General features: G+C 32.7%; 1 protein-coding gene and 1 long non-coding RNA gene across 2 annotated transcripts in view; both read right to left on the bottom strand.

Moving 5' to 3' along the window:
• Positions 1-18436, bottom strand: part of LOC143246503 (uncharacterized) — a 272362-nt gene that overhangs the window by 129471 nt on the left and 124455 nt on the right. The gene's annotated exons all lie outside the window — the stretch shown is intronic.
• LOC143246497 (solute carrier family 23 member 2-like) overlaps positions 1-18436 on the bottom strand; it is a 65167-nt gene that overhangs the window by 35813 nt on the left and 10918 nt on the right. Inside the window, exons 7-8 of the mRNA XM_076493324.1 lie at positions 3305-3425; positions 2087-2225 (exon numbers count right to left, since the gene is read on the bottom strand). Coding sequence (XP_076349439.1) covers positions 2087-2225; positions 3305-3425 — 260 coding nt within the window. The remainder of the gene's footprint in view (positions 1-2086; positions 2226-3304; positions 3426-18436) is intronic.

The raw sequence follows: 18436 nt of genomic DNA, 5'->3' as shown, positions 1-18436 counted from the left end.
CTCGATTGTTAAGCAAAAACAAACGAAACAAACTTTCTTCGATTCTACGGCTGTAATGATATGATACATAAAAGACAGAGAAATGACAGACAGTTAGTTTCTTATACGAAAGAGGTTATTTTAAGTTTAAATTTTGTTTATTGTTACGTACAATGACATACAACGATCTATCTACGCGGTGTCCACTTTAGATATTAAAATTTGATTTTTAGCGCTATAAGCTATCAGACTTAATTGTAAGACTGTTTGACTTTCACATGACATAAAGTGATCATTTTGTGAAACGAGAGAGAATAGGATTCATAAACATTTCACAACCAGACTTTGTTTGATGTTATTAAATAACAAATGTAAAAGTGAAAAAAATGGAAAGAGGTAGATGAGTTATCAAAACAGTCATGTCACAGGTGCAAGTTGATTTTTTCGTATTCAAAAGTAATGCAAAACAAAGTTGTTGTTGTTTTTTACATATTCTAAGAAAATAAAACTAACTGAATATTTTACGGCCAAAAATAGTAATAAAACACTTAACGTAACACTTTAACAGTGTCACAAATTATATTGAAATGTAATCGATGAATTCACAAACCTTTGAAGGAATGCTTTCTTACCTGGTAAGGAATTGTCTAGCACAAACGCAAAGAGTCCACCAACAAATACACTGGTGTTCAATAGAACTGTAATGAATTTTCGTCATTACCTAAACGAAAAAATAAAAAATTAATAATAAAATACATTTAAGTTTTGCTATCCCGTGTCAGCTTAAAAATCTGATTCTCTGTTAACTTGATAAGTCTCAACTATCTTATAATGTTATAAGAATTTTCCATTTTGTGTGAGGCTATCATCTACTACATATTTTTCTAAGTTTGATATTCTTTATGATTTGTAAATTGTAGATCGTTGAACTGTCTGTAATATCTTTATGATGGTTTTAGAAATTGTTTCATTAGGTTCAACAAATATCCTTCTCCAAACTCCAGGCACACTCAAAACTGTACGTACCTATATCAATAGCACCTGGGTGTCCCTTGAACCACTTTGGTATGGCAATGCCCATAAATAAGGATAATCCAAGGAAAAAAATATTTCTCGATGATTGAAGGTCGATAAATTGGACATTGGACAAACCAGATTCCGTAACCATTGCAAACATAACACATGTGATTCCTCCACCAATTGGCTCAGGAATAGTGTTTAAAAAGGCCCCAAACTTACCCAGAACTGCAAAAATCAGCATGGTAACAGCACCATACTGAATAACACGACGACTAGCCATCTGTTGGTGTAAAAAATGGAGGAAAAGTAAACTTGATGTGAGTTTTATGTTACTGCAACACCAAAGGTTACGATATTTGTTAAATATGTGGAATATCAGCAGTTATGTTACACATACACATGTATAATAACACAATAAATCTAAGCAGTTAACAATAATATTCAAAATTGAAATACAAGTGCTCCAGTCTGTATTTGAAGGGCAGGACATGGGTATACTCTTGTTTTTTTGATTGCTGCAATATTTTGACTGTAAAAAGTCATTCCACATCCAGTTCCCCAAATTCCAGAAACGATACAGCAAATTCCTTCTGCAAATATTTCACGGTTTATGGCGCTAGGTGGAAGAGGAGGTGCGGAGACTAGTCGTGCGCATGCGTAGTAATATTCTACTGATTCCAATACCGATGCTAATATTCCTGTAAACATTCCAAAAACAGCACCAATACTGACTGTTGGTAAACCCCACTGTCCTGAAAGACCAAAATGAAGATGTAAATGGTCCACCTTTATTTCAAACGTTACATTCTTAACATACATATCGACTGCTTTAACAAAACACATGTACAATAAAACATCAAACTTTCAGATTATAACTTTCAATTAGTATATTTTTTATTCCAAGGTAAAGTATGATCTTAATGATTTTATATTGTTCAGTGAACTTCACAATCAAATTAGTTTCACAACAATTGAAGTGATAACAAGTTTCTACATAGACAGAACTGATCAAAAGATAATTCTGTAAACTACTTACGTAAATAAAAAGAGCTAAATTTTAATGAATATCTTTATAACTACTTTCCTGGATAAGGAAACCTAAACCATGGACTAGAATATATTGTCTCAACACGAAGATCAGTTCTGGCTGAGTTGGTTGGTCCTAGGGCACCAGCAGCAGTTAGTATGAAGCATATAACCCATGCGGTAACTATGGTAAGTAAAATCTGAAAGTAGGCATTCAGATAATATAGTTAACATATATTATTTGTTATTCAATATTCAAATGTTTTTTTCTAACCATTATATATATATATATATATATATATCCTTTATTAAAAATGTTTTAGCAGTGAATTCTTTGTGAGAGGAAATTGGTTTACATACAAGAACAGGAATAATGCTTATTGAATATATTGAAAACAAAATAGGTAACATTTACCTAAATACTAAATAAAAAATAATCATAAACAAACGCAAAATTAAAAAAAGCCTTTCTTATACAACAACTCTAGCCCAAAATAAACCAATACAAATGAACACCTTTATACTTATATTAATAAATATAATCAAAAATCTAAGCACGCCCTCTATATTTCCACATTTAATTACGGAACCCCCTTCAAACTTGTGGTCAGCTATTGGTCAGTTACCTCTTTCTTTTTTTGTGAACCTAACGATGACCGAACAAGGTCGAAATGTTGTTTGCTCCGATACATAGAATCTTCTCTATCCATATCAGCCGTTTTTACATAAATATTTAACTTTTATTAGAAATGTTTCAGCAATTTATATTAGCAGTTAATTCTTTGTGATTGGAAATTGGTTTAGAGAAAAGCGCAGGAATAATGCTTATTGCATATGTTGGAAACCAAATAGTTAACATTGACCTGAGGTGGACGTTCACTCTATAGGTAATTTGTAAAAGCTATTTAAAAAACACAGTTATAATAGTATAAATACGTGACACATAACAAAACAACAATAAAGTTACTTATAATGAAATAATGCTGTAATATTTATTTCATACATAAAATATAAACATGTGTGATCTTGCCTTTGTGGTATCTATTTTGTAATACGTTCCTTCTGGTTTCCATTTTGTTATATCTCGTAACATTACAACAATAGAAGTTGGCTGTATTTAAATTCTTTTGTTTTTACAACATTACAGCAAAACATTTCTCTATAACACTAAATTATTTCGGAAATGTTTCTTTTTAAATTAAAGTTAATAACTGAGGCTTTGTTGGGTGTTTGTCTAAAAGTGAAATGTGTTTGAAAAGTGTTTAAAATCTATACTCACTGAAAAAAGCTTGAAAAACGGAATTCGTTTGATCTTCCATCCTCTTTTTCTACTGTAGCTGCAACCAGGAATATTAAAGTTTCCAAGATACTGGGAGAAGAGCACAAGAAGTAAAACTGTTCTGAGAAACAAACAACAACAAGATACAGATACTTCAATAACAGGTTGTAAGAACGCTGAATGCAAAACTGGAAGAGCTATTTAGTGCAACAGAGTTTATATGAATATTTAACAATAGTAATTAATATCAGTTATGTCACAAACTTCTGTAAATCGTTTTTCCTCACCATTTATATTCATTCACTTTTTAGAAGATAATAGGAAAAACGTTTCCTGCAAATATTATTTTCAAAATATGATGGAAAATGCGACGATTATCTACCAACTGTAAAAAATAATAAATTATAAAATTGATATATACGATACATTATTACGAAATAATGCTGTTGCCATTATTATAGAATAGTTTTACCTTAATTTCATTTGGATCTAAATAAAGTTTTCGTTTTGAAAGTCATTATAATGAAAACCGTTAGTCTGATTGAATGTTTACAAAGGAAATTATAGTTGTGATAAATGGAAAACAAGGCTATAACGAAGGTTGTTTAGGAGTTTACAGTGATTTATTCTTAAAGTTTTGATAAGTTAGAGATAAATTGGGTTGTTTATGTTGTAGGTAATCTCTACTGTGATTTGTGTGTTTGACGGAGAAAGTATAAGTATATTTCATATGCTGGCAGGTTGGACAAGATACTTTCAATAGTCAACTGTGTAGCTTTGTACCAAAAACAAAACAATTCTCCTTTCTTTCAGATAGCGCCAAGGTTTTGCATATGCTATACCGGGCCTTTCACGTATCAGTGCGATACCATAAAATATAAGCCCAACAGGGCCAGGTGAATAAGACACCCGAGTCGTAATCTGGGGGTCACAGGTTCGAATTCCCGTCGAACCAAACATGTTCGCCCTTTCAGCTGTAAAGGCGTTGTAATGTGACGGTCAATCCAAGTTTTCGTTAATAAAGAGTAGCCAAAGTGTTGGCGGTTGGTTGTGATGGCTATGTGCCTTTATCTAATCTTACACCTGCTAAATTAGCAATGGCTAGCGCAGATAGTTCTCGTTTAGCTTTGCGCGATATTCATACAAAGCCATAAAATAATTAATATTTTACAAATAAAAGTTTCAATTTGAGTATTACAAGTTTCTCTGTAATAATAACAAAACACCATTAATAAGTTTATTATAAAACAAGACTTACATTATTGCTATTCCCCAGTTTTTACTAGCTTTAAAAGTTGCTTCTTCGAAGAGAGAAAGTCCTACCAACGATATGGTAGGGACTATCACTAAAGGTGTCAACCACTGAAGAATAACTCCTCTCACACCTGTAAGTCCCATAATCATTTCAAAGATGGATGCTCCAATGATAGCGCCTTGTATCTACACAAATATATCAAGACTTACATTTTAAATGATGCAAAGATATATTATAGATTACTGAATTTAAAGTATGTAAGATATTTGCTGTTATACATATATTTTATATCTATGTTTGTTCCATTTTAGTGCATGAGACACACATTTGCTTAAATTAATCATATAAGGGTGTTCGGAGAGTCACTGTGCAGTTTTATATGTTAATAAAACAGTGACTTTTCTAACATCCTGTATTTAAAAATGCATGCAACTTATATTTTAAAGTGTGTATTGGGAAAGTCACGCTTGTTCTCTAAATTTGCAGAAGATTATTGAGCGAAATATCTATAACGTACGATGTGTATGTAAAATATTAATGAATGTGAGAATAATTGGCAGCTGAATTTTCTAGAATTACACCCACTGAGTATAAAAGGTAACCATCACAACACGCGATGTTGGGTAGTTACAGTCAGCGTACTATTAACCTCTGAATAATTGTGATAAACGCTTACTAGTCGGAAAAGTAGACCAGAAGTTGGCGTTGGGTGGTGATGTCTAGCTGCCTTCCCTCTAGACTTACCCTGCTAAATTAGGGATGGTTAGCGCAGATTGCCCTCGTGAATTTAGGCGCGAAGTTCAAAAGCAAACTAATTGGAAAACTACAGATATTTCATCAGGATCGTCAATAAATTTCGAACATTACAAACATTCAACTTTCCTGAAATAACTTCAAACGTCAGTATTTATAATAGTATTAATTTGCTCTCCGTTAACTGTTAATAAAAAATTCAGTTTCAGACAACATAGATGGCCGGGCATAGCTAGATGGTTGCGGTTCCTGAATGAAATATATGGGTTATGGTAACGAAATCTTGTAACACCGAACTTTCTCGCCCTTTCAGTCGTGAGGGTGTTATTATATGACAGTTAATCCCAGTATTCATTGGTTAAAGAGTATCCCAAAAGTTGGCAGTGAGAGGTGATGACAAGCTAACTGCCTTCCTCTTTACTTACACTATAAAATTAGGGTTGGCTACCGTAAATAACCGTCGGGTAGCTTTGTGCGAAATTCAAAAACAAACCAGAACTGATGGAAGATTCAGTACTGTTTGGAAAACGCTTGTATATAAACGATTATTTGTAAAAACCGTTATTCTGAGCTGTTTGTATATTGAACTATATTTTTGTTTAAATATAGTTACTCTGAGAATTGTTAGAGATGAATAATAATAGATAACAAGCGATTTTTATTTTAATAATAAGATTTGTAACGTTAACGCGTTGAGTAAAAATCTGCGACTTTAAAGCTTTGTTGTTTTTTTTTGAATTTCGCACAAAGCTACTCGAGGGCTATCTGTGCTAGCCGTCCCTAATTTAGCAGTGTAAGACTAGAGGGAAGGCAGCTAGTCATCACCACCCACCGCCAACTCTTGGACTACCAACGAATAGTGAGATTAACCCTCACATTATAACGCCCCCACGGCTGAAAGGGCGAGCATGTTTGGCGCGACTGGGATGGCGACTTTAAAGAAATTGATAAAGTCGTTGAAGCTAAAATAGCTCTTATTACTACAGTAATAATTTGTTATCACATATCCAAATCTCCATCGTTTACATTAACATTTTTATTAATTTCTAGGTATTCTCATTCAGTAGTGAATCAGATTTAAATAATTTAAGATTTTGTGACAATTATTGCTTTTATTTTTCCATTAATTGACAAAATTCTTGCTTCTAATATCGGATACATAATATTCCAACAAGCTGTTTGGATATAATTTCTCACCTCTCGCATTCTGATTTGCCAGACAAAGAACAAAGCAACACTTGATACTAAGCAATTTTTCAATAAAATTTTCTTTTATTCGTTTTCTTTTACATGGAGAGAGCAATCATAACTAACCCGATGGCCCTTAGAACATACATTAGAGCACGTAATAGAACATTCGTTTCATTTCAGTTTATTATTTAGTGAAGCATACGATTAGCACGAAAGTTAATTTACTTACTTTGTTGTATTCATTTATAGTCAAGTTGCACTTCACTCAAACAGACTGATATTTTCTAGGGAATACAAATAAACTGTCACAATAACTTAACCAAGTATTACTGTGTATTTAGTAGAATATTGAGCTAATTTTTCTCATGACATGTAAAAGTAACGTATTAAAGAACTTTTTGAGATACTATAAAATCTTGAAAAAAAATTAAAACATTTACTTATTGTAATATTATTGGATACTCTGTAATACTCTAGTTGTTCTTTTTATATGTTTCCTTCTTACTGAAGTATTTATTAATTAAAAACATGTAATTCATCTGTTACGACATCGTTACACCAAATATCTTACCTTTGGCTCATCGACTTCGTTCTTAATTTCGTTTTCTACGTCGCTTTCTTCTATTTACGTGTAAAGATATAGATATGTACACACACACATAAACATTTTAATATTTAAAGCAAAAACAAGTCGAAATCATTATGGTTTTGTTCAACTCATCCATTTATATTTATATAAACAAGTTACTCTTTTGTGGAAAGTATTCAAATTTAGGTTGTTTGTTAAAAGGTGCATGTTTTAAAGATTGTTAGCTGATCTAATTTTGATATAATCAATCTTTGGTTGTTTTAACTTAAGGTAAAATTTTTGAGTACGTGGAAACTAAACACCTACAACATATTTTTAAAAAAATGTTTCCTCACGTTTTATGTTCGTTATATTGTGGTACTAATGTTTTGAGTGGGCTTTATTGGAAGACATATCCTTTTGGAATTGTTCGATTTAAATAATTGAAACAAATATTAAAATATAGTTAATATTGTTTAAGCTATTAAAACAAAATAGTAAAGTGAAAAGTCACAAACAATTGCTCTAAAGTAAGAGAAAGTAACAAGTTATTACAGTCAGTATAGCTTATTAAGTATTCGTTATATTCTTACGTATAAAGATCAGAAGACACAGTATCGTCTTGGGTACGACCTCTGGTGCGATCATTATCAAATATATAAGCATTTACTGAAAATTATTTGGCCAGAAATATCGTAAACTGTCAGGATACCCAACTGATTTACTGTAAAAGTTATAAATTGTAATAAATTAAAGCTTAATAGCGTTCATAGCATCTTTATTATAAGTTAACACACTGTTTAAGTAACTTTATAGGATCAGTAGCAGCAACATTGTCTCCTTTGTCACCGATGTAGTGGTGGCAGAGTTGAAAGATCCGCAATACAGCGGAAGACCTACATCTACATCTGCGAAGATGCAACTTCTTCTTTGAGTAGATCGGAAGCTCCGCAGCCTTGAAGGACTACGTAGCATGCAGGTATAACGGTGAAATCGACAACTTCAGGTAAGTAATGGTTTCAATTTTACACGTTAATATACAAGGAGACTTGAACCACAAGAAGTCTGCTTTGTACAGGGTTTGCAGCAAACATTGTACTGATATCATTGTTCTAAACGAAACATACCTAAATAGACACCACGATTTCAGATTACTTGTCGAACCAGATTAAGGCCCTTATGGACGCAGAATGCAGCTCAAGAACAATAAGACGGCATCTACGAGAGAAAGGCTTTAAAAACCGTAAACATCTTCAAAGGCCACGCCTCCTTCAACACCATGAAACGGCTCGATTAAACTTTCTTGAGAAGCACCAAACATGGGACCTAGAAAAGTGAACGAAGGTTTTGTTTTCTGATGAGAAAAAAATTTAACCTGGATGGTACAGATGGTTTCCAACATTACTGGCACGATAAGAATATTCCACCGAAGACATTTTGGACACGACACAGTGGAGGAGGCTCCACCATGATCTGAGGTCCTTTCTTCTTCCATGGAACAATGGAGCTTCAGGTTATACAGGGGGCGCCAAACAGCAGCTGGCTACATTTGCGTATTGGAAAGAGCATCCTTATTGACTGAAAGCCCTCGCTAATGTTGAAATGACTGGATATTTCATCAGGAAAACCAATCAATCCACAATGCCCGCAGGACAAAGAATTTTTTTAACAGTGAATAAGGTGATTCTTTTGGACCATCCAGCGTGTTCTCCCGAACTAAACCACATTGGGGTTTGGGGGTGGATGACAATGGAAGTCTGTAGTAATGGACGTCAATTCCAAATAGTGCATGATCTTCGTAAAACCATCTTCACCACTTGGGATAACGCTTATATCGACAGTACCATGCAGTTATTCGTAAGTTATTAACTCACCACTGAGACCTCTCGTTGAGCATTTCCTAACCTGTCTGGGATTTCTCTTTGGTATGGTCTTAAACTTTTGACCAGCAAGTATTTAGGATAATTTCATAGTGTTCACATTTTCTCTACTGAATGCTAAAAAAATATTCATTGGCCTTAAGATTTTGACCAGCAGTGTATTATTATTCCAACAGCTTCCTTTATCAGGAGTTTCTTTTCTAGAAAAAAATAAACTTCTTTTTTCATCCTTTAAATATTAACAGCTTTACGATCGAAACATACATGATTTTATTAACCATTTGATATTTCTTAAACTTATTTGTAAAATTTGTATTGCACTGTTCCCATGTTTATTGATTCAAATAGCGTTGTATTTTATCCTACTGATACTTTTGTTGATGTATGGAAAAATGTATATCACATTCCGTCTATGATAGTTTCTAACAAAATATATTATTTAGTGTGAGCCAGTTCTATCATTCTAAAACATTTATAATAATTTAGAGAACGAAGTCATCTTACCTCGGCAATACTCACAAAACCTAATCAAGACAGTTTTTTTAACAATATGCATTCTGGTATTAAATGATGGTTTAGAGTTAAATATATATTTCATTGCGAAAATATAAATATCTCGTACTTATCAACATTTTATTTAAAAAAGAAAATATTTAATTTATTTAAATAAGCAAATAATTTCTCCTTATAGGTTTTGAAAAAAATCAAAAACATTATGACATATATAGTAAATTCTTGACAGAGGTCTGAATATATCTTGCTTCTAATAAGGTCTTGAGGTAGTTTTATAATACGAGTTTCTACCTAATATACGATATACATACACGAAATATTTGTAACGAAAAATTATAATGAAGATGTAAAACTTAAGTTTGAGTGTAACAACATATAGGTATTTTATTAATATAAGTCTTGAAACTGTGTTCTGAATAAAATTGTGAATAAAAACTTCGTTGATATTACAAACTCAATATTTATTTCAAAATAATTATCTTCGTAAATAATCACTGAAGTATTCAACTTAACTTATGTTAATAGTCTCTAAACATCCAATATTGATTAACAAAAATCAAACAATATTTCAATAATGTTACAACAATTTACAAAAAAAAAACAAGCTGGAAAATGTTGAAGTAATTTGTAACGATGTAATTTATCTGTTTAGTACATAGTTAGTTAATATAGTGTTATAAATCAAAAGGAGTAGGTCAGGTTATAATGTTACATAAACCACATTGAGTAAAGTTTTAATACAAGTGACTGTTCATACAGATGAATAAAACTTTCTAAAATTACCTCAAGATCGTAAACTGGTTTGTCCCGCACCATGATAACAAAGGATTTTAACGTGCACTTCAAGATGCAACATGATCAGAAGAGGATGGGATATATCAAGCACAGCTCTATGAAACTGTGTATAAATGATCTTTTTAACGAAAGTTTACTTGTTGATTGTACAAATAATGTGATACACATGTTTTGGTTGCTGCGTTCTTAAGCCGTAAAGATGAGAGGTGGAAGAGCGTAATATCAACGAAAGTGACGAAACTATTTCTCTCGAAGTCGTTTGTTTCTTTGTTTTATGGATTTGTGGCAAAGCTTCACAAAGCCTCTCTTCGCTAGCTGTCCCAAATTTAGTAATGTAATATAAGAGGGAAGGAAGCTAATCATAAACACCAACAGCCAATTATTGAGTTGCTCTTTTACCAACGAATAGTACGATTGATCGAAGCATTATAACATCCCCACGGGCGGAATGGGTAAGCATGTTTAATGTGACGGGTATGCAAGGTCAAAATCAAATGAACAGACTGAATAATGAAACATGTTTACTCCCTTAATTGCTGATAAAATACCTTCATCAAAGGAATGATTAAAAGTCCCATACTCGCATTATTATACGACTAATTTCACGAACGTTAACATATTCAGTGAAATTTGATTTAGTTTTATTACATAATATATTTACATAATTTTGGTTAGTTTATCATAATGGATCTACATAAATATTATGCAACGTTTCAACAGCTACCATTCTATGCACTGTTTTTTATAAAACTTAAACACATTGATGATAAGATACTAGATACTTTTTAGTTAGTCCTTAGGTCTGTTTCACTGGGGAGGAAATATATAGTTTACTTGCAATACTAAACCATTGTTTGAGGTAAACCCTATTCTGGGAAAATAGGTCTTTAGATAAAAATATATCACCATGACGTTTTCCAACTGATAACATACTTTTATTACTTTAGGAGTCTCAGTATATCTATAGAAAATTTCGATTGATCATGTTTTTCTTTTTCTTTTAATGTAAACACGTTGACAAATATCAATATTCTACATGACAGACAAGACCTAACTATTTCGAGTTGGAAAAATCCAAAATATCCTCCCAGCTACGATAAATCGTCGCTAATCAGTGCAGAGTTAAATAATTTTGGGGCACTGTTGAAAATCAACGTTTTATGCGTTGAGATAGACAGAGCACATAATGTATACAGAAATGTAAATATCATATATATAAAAACAGCTCCACATATTTGTAACAAGAGATAATCCTCACTAGCCGCAGCACTTGATATTCCTTCAGACAGGTTTAGAGCAAAATAATCTATGACATCTTTTCTTTTTTCTTTATTTCCAACTTTCCTGTGCGCCAACAATACCAAACGTTTCATCGTGTATTCACGATTTGATTTTATTACTTATCAAGATCTCTACCAGCCTACTCTCAATTTGAAATTCTTTTAGGGGGGATTAAAGTGATCTATGAGACCCAGGGCGTGGTTAAATATATCAATTGAAATGGATTAACTTCATGAGTCTAAAACTGTAATTTCATCTGAAATCTGTCAAAAGACGACTGAGCCATCATTAAATGCTTTATACTTGAAAAAATCACAATATAAACCCATATATGTTGTGCCGCATCTAAATGAAAAAATTAATCTTTCTCAATAGTAAGCGAACTTCAGATTTGCATTCTTATTCTGATAATTTTATTTAAAATAAATTGAAGTGAAATATCCTTGCATATTCCCCCCTTTGAACTAAAAACAGGCTGAAAAACATTGTGGTGTTTGTAAAAATATTATTAATGGTCGATTATATTTATTTTATTTAAGGAAGGTTATCATTGTCGTATACAACCACTTCTGATTTATGTGTACTCGCACCGAGTGCACATTGTTTATCCTGGGACAAAAAAAAACAACGATAAAACTTAACGTATGAGACATTTTGTTTATAGGAAAAACGCACAAGACGAGAGTTGTGTGCTCTTCCCAACAGGAGGTGTTCAAAAACAATAGTTTGGTTTTGAATTTGGCACAAAGTTAGACAATGGGCTGTTTGTGCTAGAAATACGGTTTATGGGGGTGTGAGTCTGCTGACATATCTCTGTGCTTCTGGGACGCGGAACAGACCATCTTCTTCAGCCCCGAGTGTGAATTTCCTTAACAGAGAGGGTTGTTGTCTCCCAACTATATAGAACATATAAATGTTTTATATATTTTACGAATTGTGTCTGGTGAACAGTCATTGTGCTCACCAGCGATGACTTAATGGGACTAATATATTTAAAGCAAATTTGTTAAGCACATAAATACAAAAAGCATAAAAAGTTCACAATGTTTGAAGCGTTGGAGGTTCTGCATGCAGATATTTTCAGAGCCTTAATGTAAAGATTGAGACGTTTAACATAAAAACCTGGTCTGTACAAACATAGCTACACACGTAATTCCATCTGCTTACAGCAGATTTCAAAGTTACAAAGAAGACTCACCATCTTCTCGGTACAACTTAATACGTTAGCACCCCACACTCTAGCAAAGTAGCATGTCTGCGGACTTTCAACGCTAAAAACCGGGTATCGATACCCGAAATGGACAGAGCACATACAGATAGCATTTTGTGTAGGTTTGAGCTGAAAAACAAACAACATCTATCGTTGCCAAAATATATTCTCTAAACGTAAGTTTTAGTCCTATCCCTATAATATATTTAAAAATAATACCTCTATCTGACAAACTCGGCTGTTCAAAATAAACATATGAAGCGACTTCTGCTTGTCCTGTCAATCCACCCAAAATTCAAATGGTTGTATTGAGAAAACGATGATGAAAACAACAGATCACTCTTTTGCAGTTAATAGTTCTAGTACTTGGTTTCAGCCAGATTTTGGAAAATATGTATATATATATATATATACATTTCAGACAAGCTTGAAAAGCAGATGTGATCATTAACTATAATTACATTTCAATTAAACCTCACAATGTCTTAACTTTGTAATACTGCAGAGCCAAGTAGGTCAAAGTTAATTTTACTTCAATTATTCTGTATCTAATAATCGTCTGAGTTCAGATGTATTTATTTTGTGTTTTATACTTTTTATTTACAGTTAGTTTGTTCCAATTTTTCTTCATTTTTTATCATATTTGAGTGATATTGAACTTGAACAAGAAAACAATAGTTTGAATTATGATATATTGAATTTAAAATTTATTGATATTTTGTTGTTTTAAAAGAGCTAACAATAAATTAATTGTTAAATCAGAGGTTGATTTTAAATGGTTCAGCAGTAACATTGAAGACTTATAGCACTGAAACCTGAGTTTCGATACCAGTGGTCAGAACAGCATAGATATCTCATATTAAAACTTTGTACAGTTTACTGCAGACAAGAGAGAAAAAATAGTTAGATTTATGTCTCGCCCACTTCTTTCAAATTATTCTTTATGACGCATTCAATCGAAATATACGATCGTTTGTTTCTTGTTTCAGGATTTCCCGTAAAGTTACACACGAGAGTTATAAGCGATATCCGTCCCTGTTTGACAGTGAAAGAATAGATGGAAAGCAGCTTGTCATCAACACTCACCGCCAATTCATAGGCTTTGTTTTGTTAACAAATAGCTGCATTTACAGCAACGGCTAAAAACGCGAGCATCTTTGGTGTTACGGGATTCGAATCCTTATCCGTAGTTTACGAATTAAGTGCCTTAACCACCTGGCCATGTTGGGCCGTCATCTATAATAGACTAATTAAAAAGAATCTGATGAAATATCTGCACTTTCCTGAGATTTTTATTATTATTATTAGGATTATTGGCTCTGTTGGTTCCCCTACGTTTGACATTTGAAAGGAATAACTTTGGAGCCAATAAGTGCAGATTACCAGTCTGGTATTGAAAGAAAGGCCTTATTATAATGCAACAGAAAACTTATATATATATACATGTATATATATACATATTAAAAATTGATAATTCTTAGAAAACTATCACTATACACGTTCATATTCATCCAAATTAGGTCACTATGAATTTCAGGTTAGAGGAACGTAACGATACAATTTTAATTCAAACACCAAAAAATAAAACTAATAAGCAGATTCCTTTAATGCTTGCGTGTCAAGTCAACACTTTAGTGTTTAAACAGCCATAATATTAAAGAAATCTGCTTATTAGTTTATTTTTTTGTGTTTAAACACTAAATTAATCTGCGTCTTTCAATTGTTGAAATCTGAAACTTGGTGACACGTGTGTCGTCACTTATACATAGTCTCGATATAGGAAAGCGCAGAAATCACTTTTCTGCCACACCTTCAGGAAACTTTTTTATAGAGAGGCAAATAATCTCAATACATCTAAACTGAACTCACTCATGATGACGGTTAACATTTTAGGCAGACGAGTCAGGCTAGAACGTTATTTGAGAATACTACACGCCTAGACCCAGCGGTTTTGGAAATGTTGAAGGTTGGAACATGATACGGAGATTATCTTATAAGTATTATCATCAGCTTTACTTTGCTGAGTGTTGGTAGCCAAAAATAATTTTATCACAGATGTTTTGTAATAATGAAGCGGCTTTTTGTTATACACAGGGTTTAATGGCACTTTTGATGAAGCAAACATCGTATTCATTGCGCCTAAAAACGAAAAGCAGAAACATTTGTGTAGGTTACAGTTTTAAAAACTATTAAACCAGTTTTAAGCATTCAAGCATATTAGACAACCCAGATAATACATTTATGAGATGGTTTAAATGCTTCTTACATCCAATCTCATGGTTGTTGTTTGTTTATTTTATTTCGATAGATAACTAATGTGTCACAACTTCAAATGTAATCACAATTATTTTGAAAGTGTAAACTAACGGGAAATTCAACAAGGGAGAGGGCTTATGAAATAAGATACATTTAGTTTATTAAAAACATTAGCTCCTAAATTTAATCCAGTTTTGATGAATATTCATCTGGTTTCTGGGTTCTATTTACAAGGCACTGAGCAGTATGGATTTTACTCAATAATTCGCTGGTGGTAAATTGTTAAAAAAGCTTAACAATCACACGTCTTAATGTTCCTGTTCTTGACAGCATAAAACAAGAGATACTCTAGATTTGTATGGATTATTTGGATAAGTAGAATACTTTAATCTTATTTATTACTTAGAGGTTCTGTTTAATCAAGAAAGAAATTTACAAACTTTATTTACTGAAGATAACCTAAGGTTATTGTATGGTAAAGATTTGTATATAGATTATTTTAGCTGTTATTTAAAACACTTTATTTTTTACTTTCGGTATAAAAAATATCGTTTGTTTAATTTTTGCATTACCGATCAACCAAGAAAGTGTACCCAATGCTGGATGAACTTGTAAGATAAGCTCAATATTAGTTTAAACTCTCACTCATAGTTGTGTTGATAAATCTGACGTTTTCAGGCAAAAACAAACAAATTCAGAGTTACAGTTACTGTGAATAACAAAGAAAACACAAAATATAATAAATAGAGAATTTGAGCTTGACATGACTTGGTGGTTAGGATGCTGAAGTCGTGAATTCAAGTCCTATTTCCGAACATGCTCGTCGTATATGAGTGCAGTTTGAGCCTGCAATCTTGCTTTTTCCCATCATGATTAGGGGTTTAAAGCGCTACATTCGCAATTTGAATATCGATGGCTAGAATTCTAGTCCCACCGAACATGCTCGTCCTTTCAACCATAGGGGCGTTATAATATCATGATCAATCCCATTTCTGATTGTAAGACAGTAGCTCAAAGTTGTTGGTGGGTGCTATGACTTGGTCCCTTTCTTTTAATCTTTTACTGTTAACTTAAGACTGCTAGCACAGGGTAGAGTATTGTGTATTGAACGAATTTAATATTGCTCCAATGCTAGTTAATAATATCATATTCAGATCTGCTTATATCAGGTCATCCATTAAGTAACGCAGGAATTTATGTTCAGAAAAATGAAATGATTTCAAACGCTTTTAATATTAATTTATCAATAATGTACCTTCCATTATTATTAATTACTTACTGCCAACGATTCACAAGCTTATGAATGCCACTTTCATAAAATTCTTCGGATTTGGAGGAAACAACGTAGAGAGAGTTGTTTTGACATCTTCACATGTTCCAAGCTCTTTTCCATCAAGATAGTTCTCCAAACTTCGGAATAGATGGTAATCAGATGGAGACAATGTTTGAAAAAAATAAAGAGGATGTGGAAGTTTTTCCAGTCTATTTCTTCAATCTTTGGATATGTGATCCTTGATGTGTGAAGCCGTGCTTTATCCTGGAGTAACACAACACCTTAAAGACTGATGAAAACAGGCCTCTTTTATTTTAGTGCAACATTCAAGTGCTCTGACTGTTGACAATAGAAGCCTGATGTAATCGATACATTGAATGACAGCAACTCAACGTGGATTGTGTCAACAATATCCCACCGAACACTTAACAAGACTTTCATATGGTGGAGGTCCATTTTGGGCTGTTCTATAGCCAGTTTATCTGAACTTTGCCATTGTATGCGATGTTTAACATTTTCATAATATATCCATTTATTATTTCTAATCACTAACCTGTCCAAAAAGGTGAGTTACCTTTACGAGAGTGTAGAGAAGTGCAAAGTTCACTCTTTCTCTGATGTTGACTTCTGTCAACTAAAGGGGGACCCATTTTCTAGGTGTTGACATTTTTCTAAGCTGTTGCAGATGACGGTGAACTGTTAAATGGGTTGAATTAAGCTTCTGTGTTAGTTCTTTTACTGTTACAGCACAATCTTCTTCAAGTGCAGCCAGCAGTAAGTCATCATTAAACTCAACAGGATGACCTGAACGTAGCGCATTACTTAAGCTGTAGTTATTTGATCTGAACTTCTGAAACCATCTTCGACATTTTCTTTCATTAAGAAACTCCACACCATAAACACCTTGAATGTTTCATGTCGTTTCTGCTACACTTTTGCTGTTCTTTTCAACTCATAAATTATTATATGTGTAATGTTTTCTTCAGACACATCCATCTTCATAATGGTTTATTTGATTAATGATCTGAAAAAGTGGAGTTGGGTTAGTTTTTTTTGTTTGTTTGAACATTTTATTACACGCCTCACTGAATATTTTAGTCTTTAAAGTCTTCCACAGAGACAGAAATGATAAATGCACTTTTTGTATTAAATTTTCGGACATTATATGTGGGATGACCTGATAAAATAAATTAAATACGATCTTTAAACTTATTTAGTATTCTACGATTGACAATTCCATTATTATTTCATGTTTTGAGGAGCAAGCAATTTATTTATCCCATTTTTATTTTAAGAATAAAATTAAGCAAATATTAAGGATTGACACAAATGAGTCAGTTGAAAGATACAGATGGGATTTGTATTGGTTAAACAAACCTACACATACAAGTTATAAACAGTTAAATTGAAAATTCTGCAACAGCAGAACACGTACATATAACACAGCACGATTTCACGAGTCAAAGCTAACATTTTAGCTTAACGTCAATATATTACATTTTTAACACACAACAATCATCCAAAGTAATACAATTAAAAAATAGAAATAAGCTAAAACCAGATAAAGGACCATCAAGTCATTGCAGTGATATGTAGAGTGACATATTGTAAATGTTGGCCACAGGGTTGTGCAACTAACTATCAAACGATAATGCCAAATGACTCGCTAGAAGTGTACATATTGTGTGTGTTTATTTTAGCAAAGCCACCTTGAGCTACCTGCTGTGTCAACTGAGAGAAATCGAACTCCTCATTTTATTGTCATAAATCTGAAAACTTACTGCTGTACTAGCGTGGTACATTACAGAACTCAAAACAATTGTTTCATAAATAACTTTTGAAGATTACGTAGAAAGCGCCAAAACATTTCATTTTTGTGAGTGGAGACCATTGACTGCTTTAATAAACATTAGTCTGAGCCATAGTAGGGCTAAATGTTTTTTTTTACATTTTAAGTAACTCGGTTTCTTAGTTTAAACTATTCTGTTTCAATACTTTTTGTAGCATTAAAAATATCTTTATTACCATAGCTACCTTGGTGAGATAGATATCAGACCACTTGTCTTTATAAAACTTTTTTATAAGTTCTACTTGTTCGTTTTCTTTTTTATTAGCGGGTATTTATAGGTACCAGCAATATCAAACTATATGATTCAA

This window comes from Tachypleus tridentatus, chromosome 3 (genome assembly GCF_004210375.1).
Source record: "Tachypleus tridentatus isolate NWPU-2018 chromosome 3, ASM421037v1, whole genome shotgun sequence".
Taxonomy (NCBI): Eukaryota; Metazoa; Arthropoda; class Merostomata; order Xiphosura; family Limulidae; genus Tachypleus; species Tachypleus tridentatus.
The sequence above is the reverse complement of the archived record's forward strand: the minus strand, read 5'-3'. Positions and strand labels throughout refer to the sequence as shown.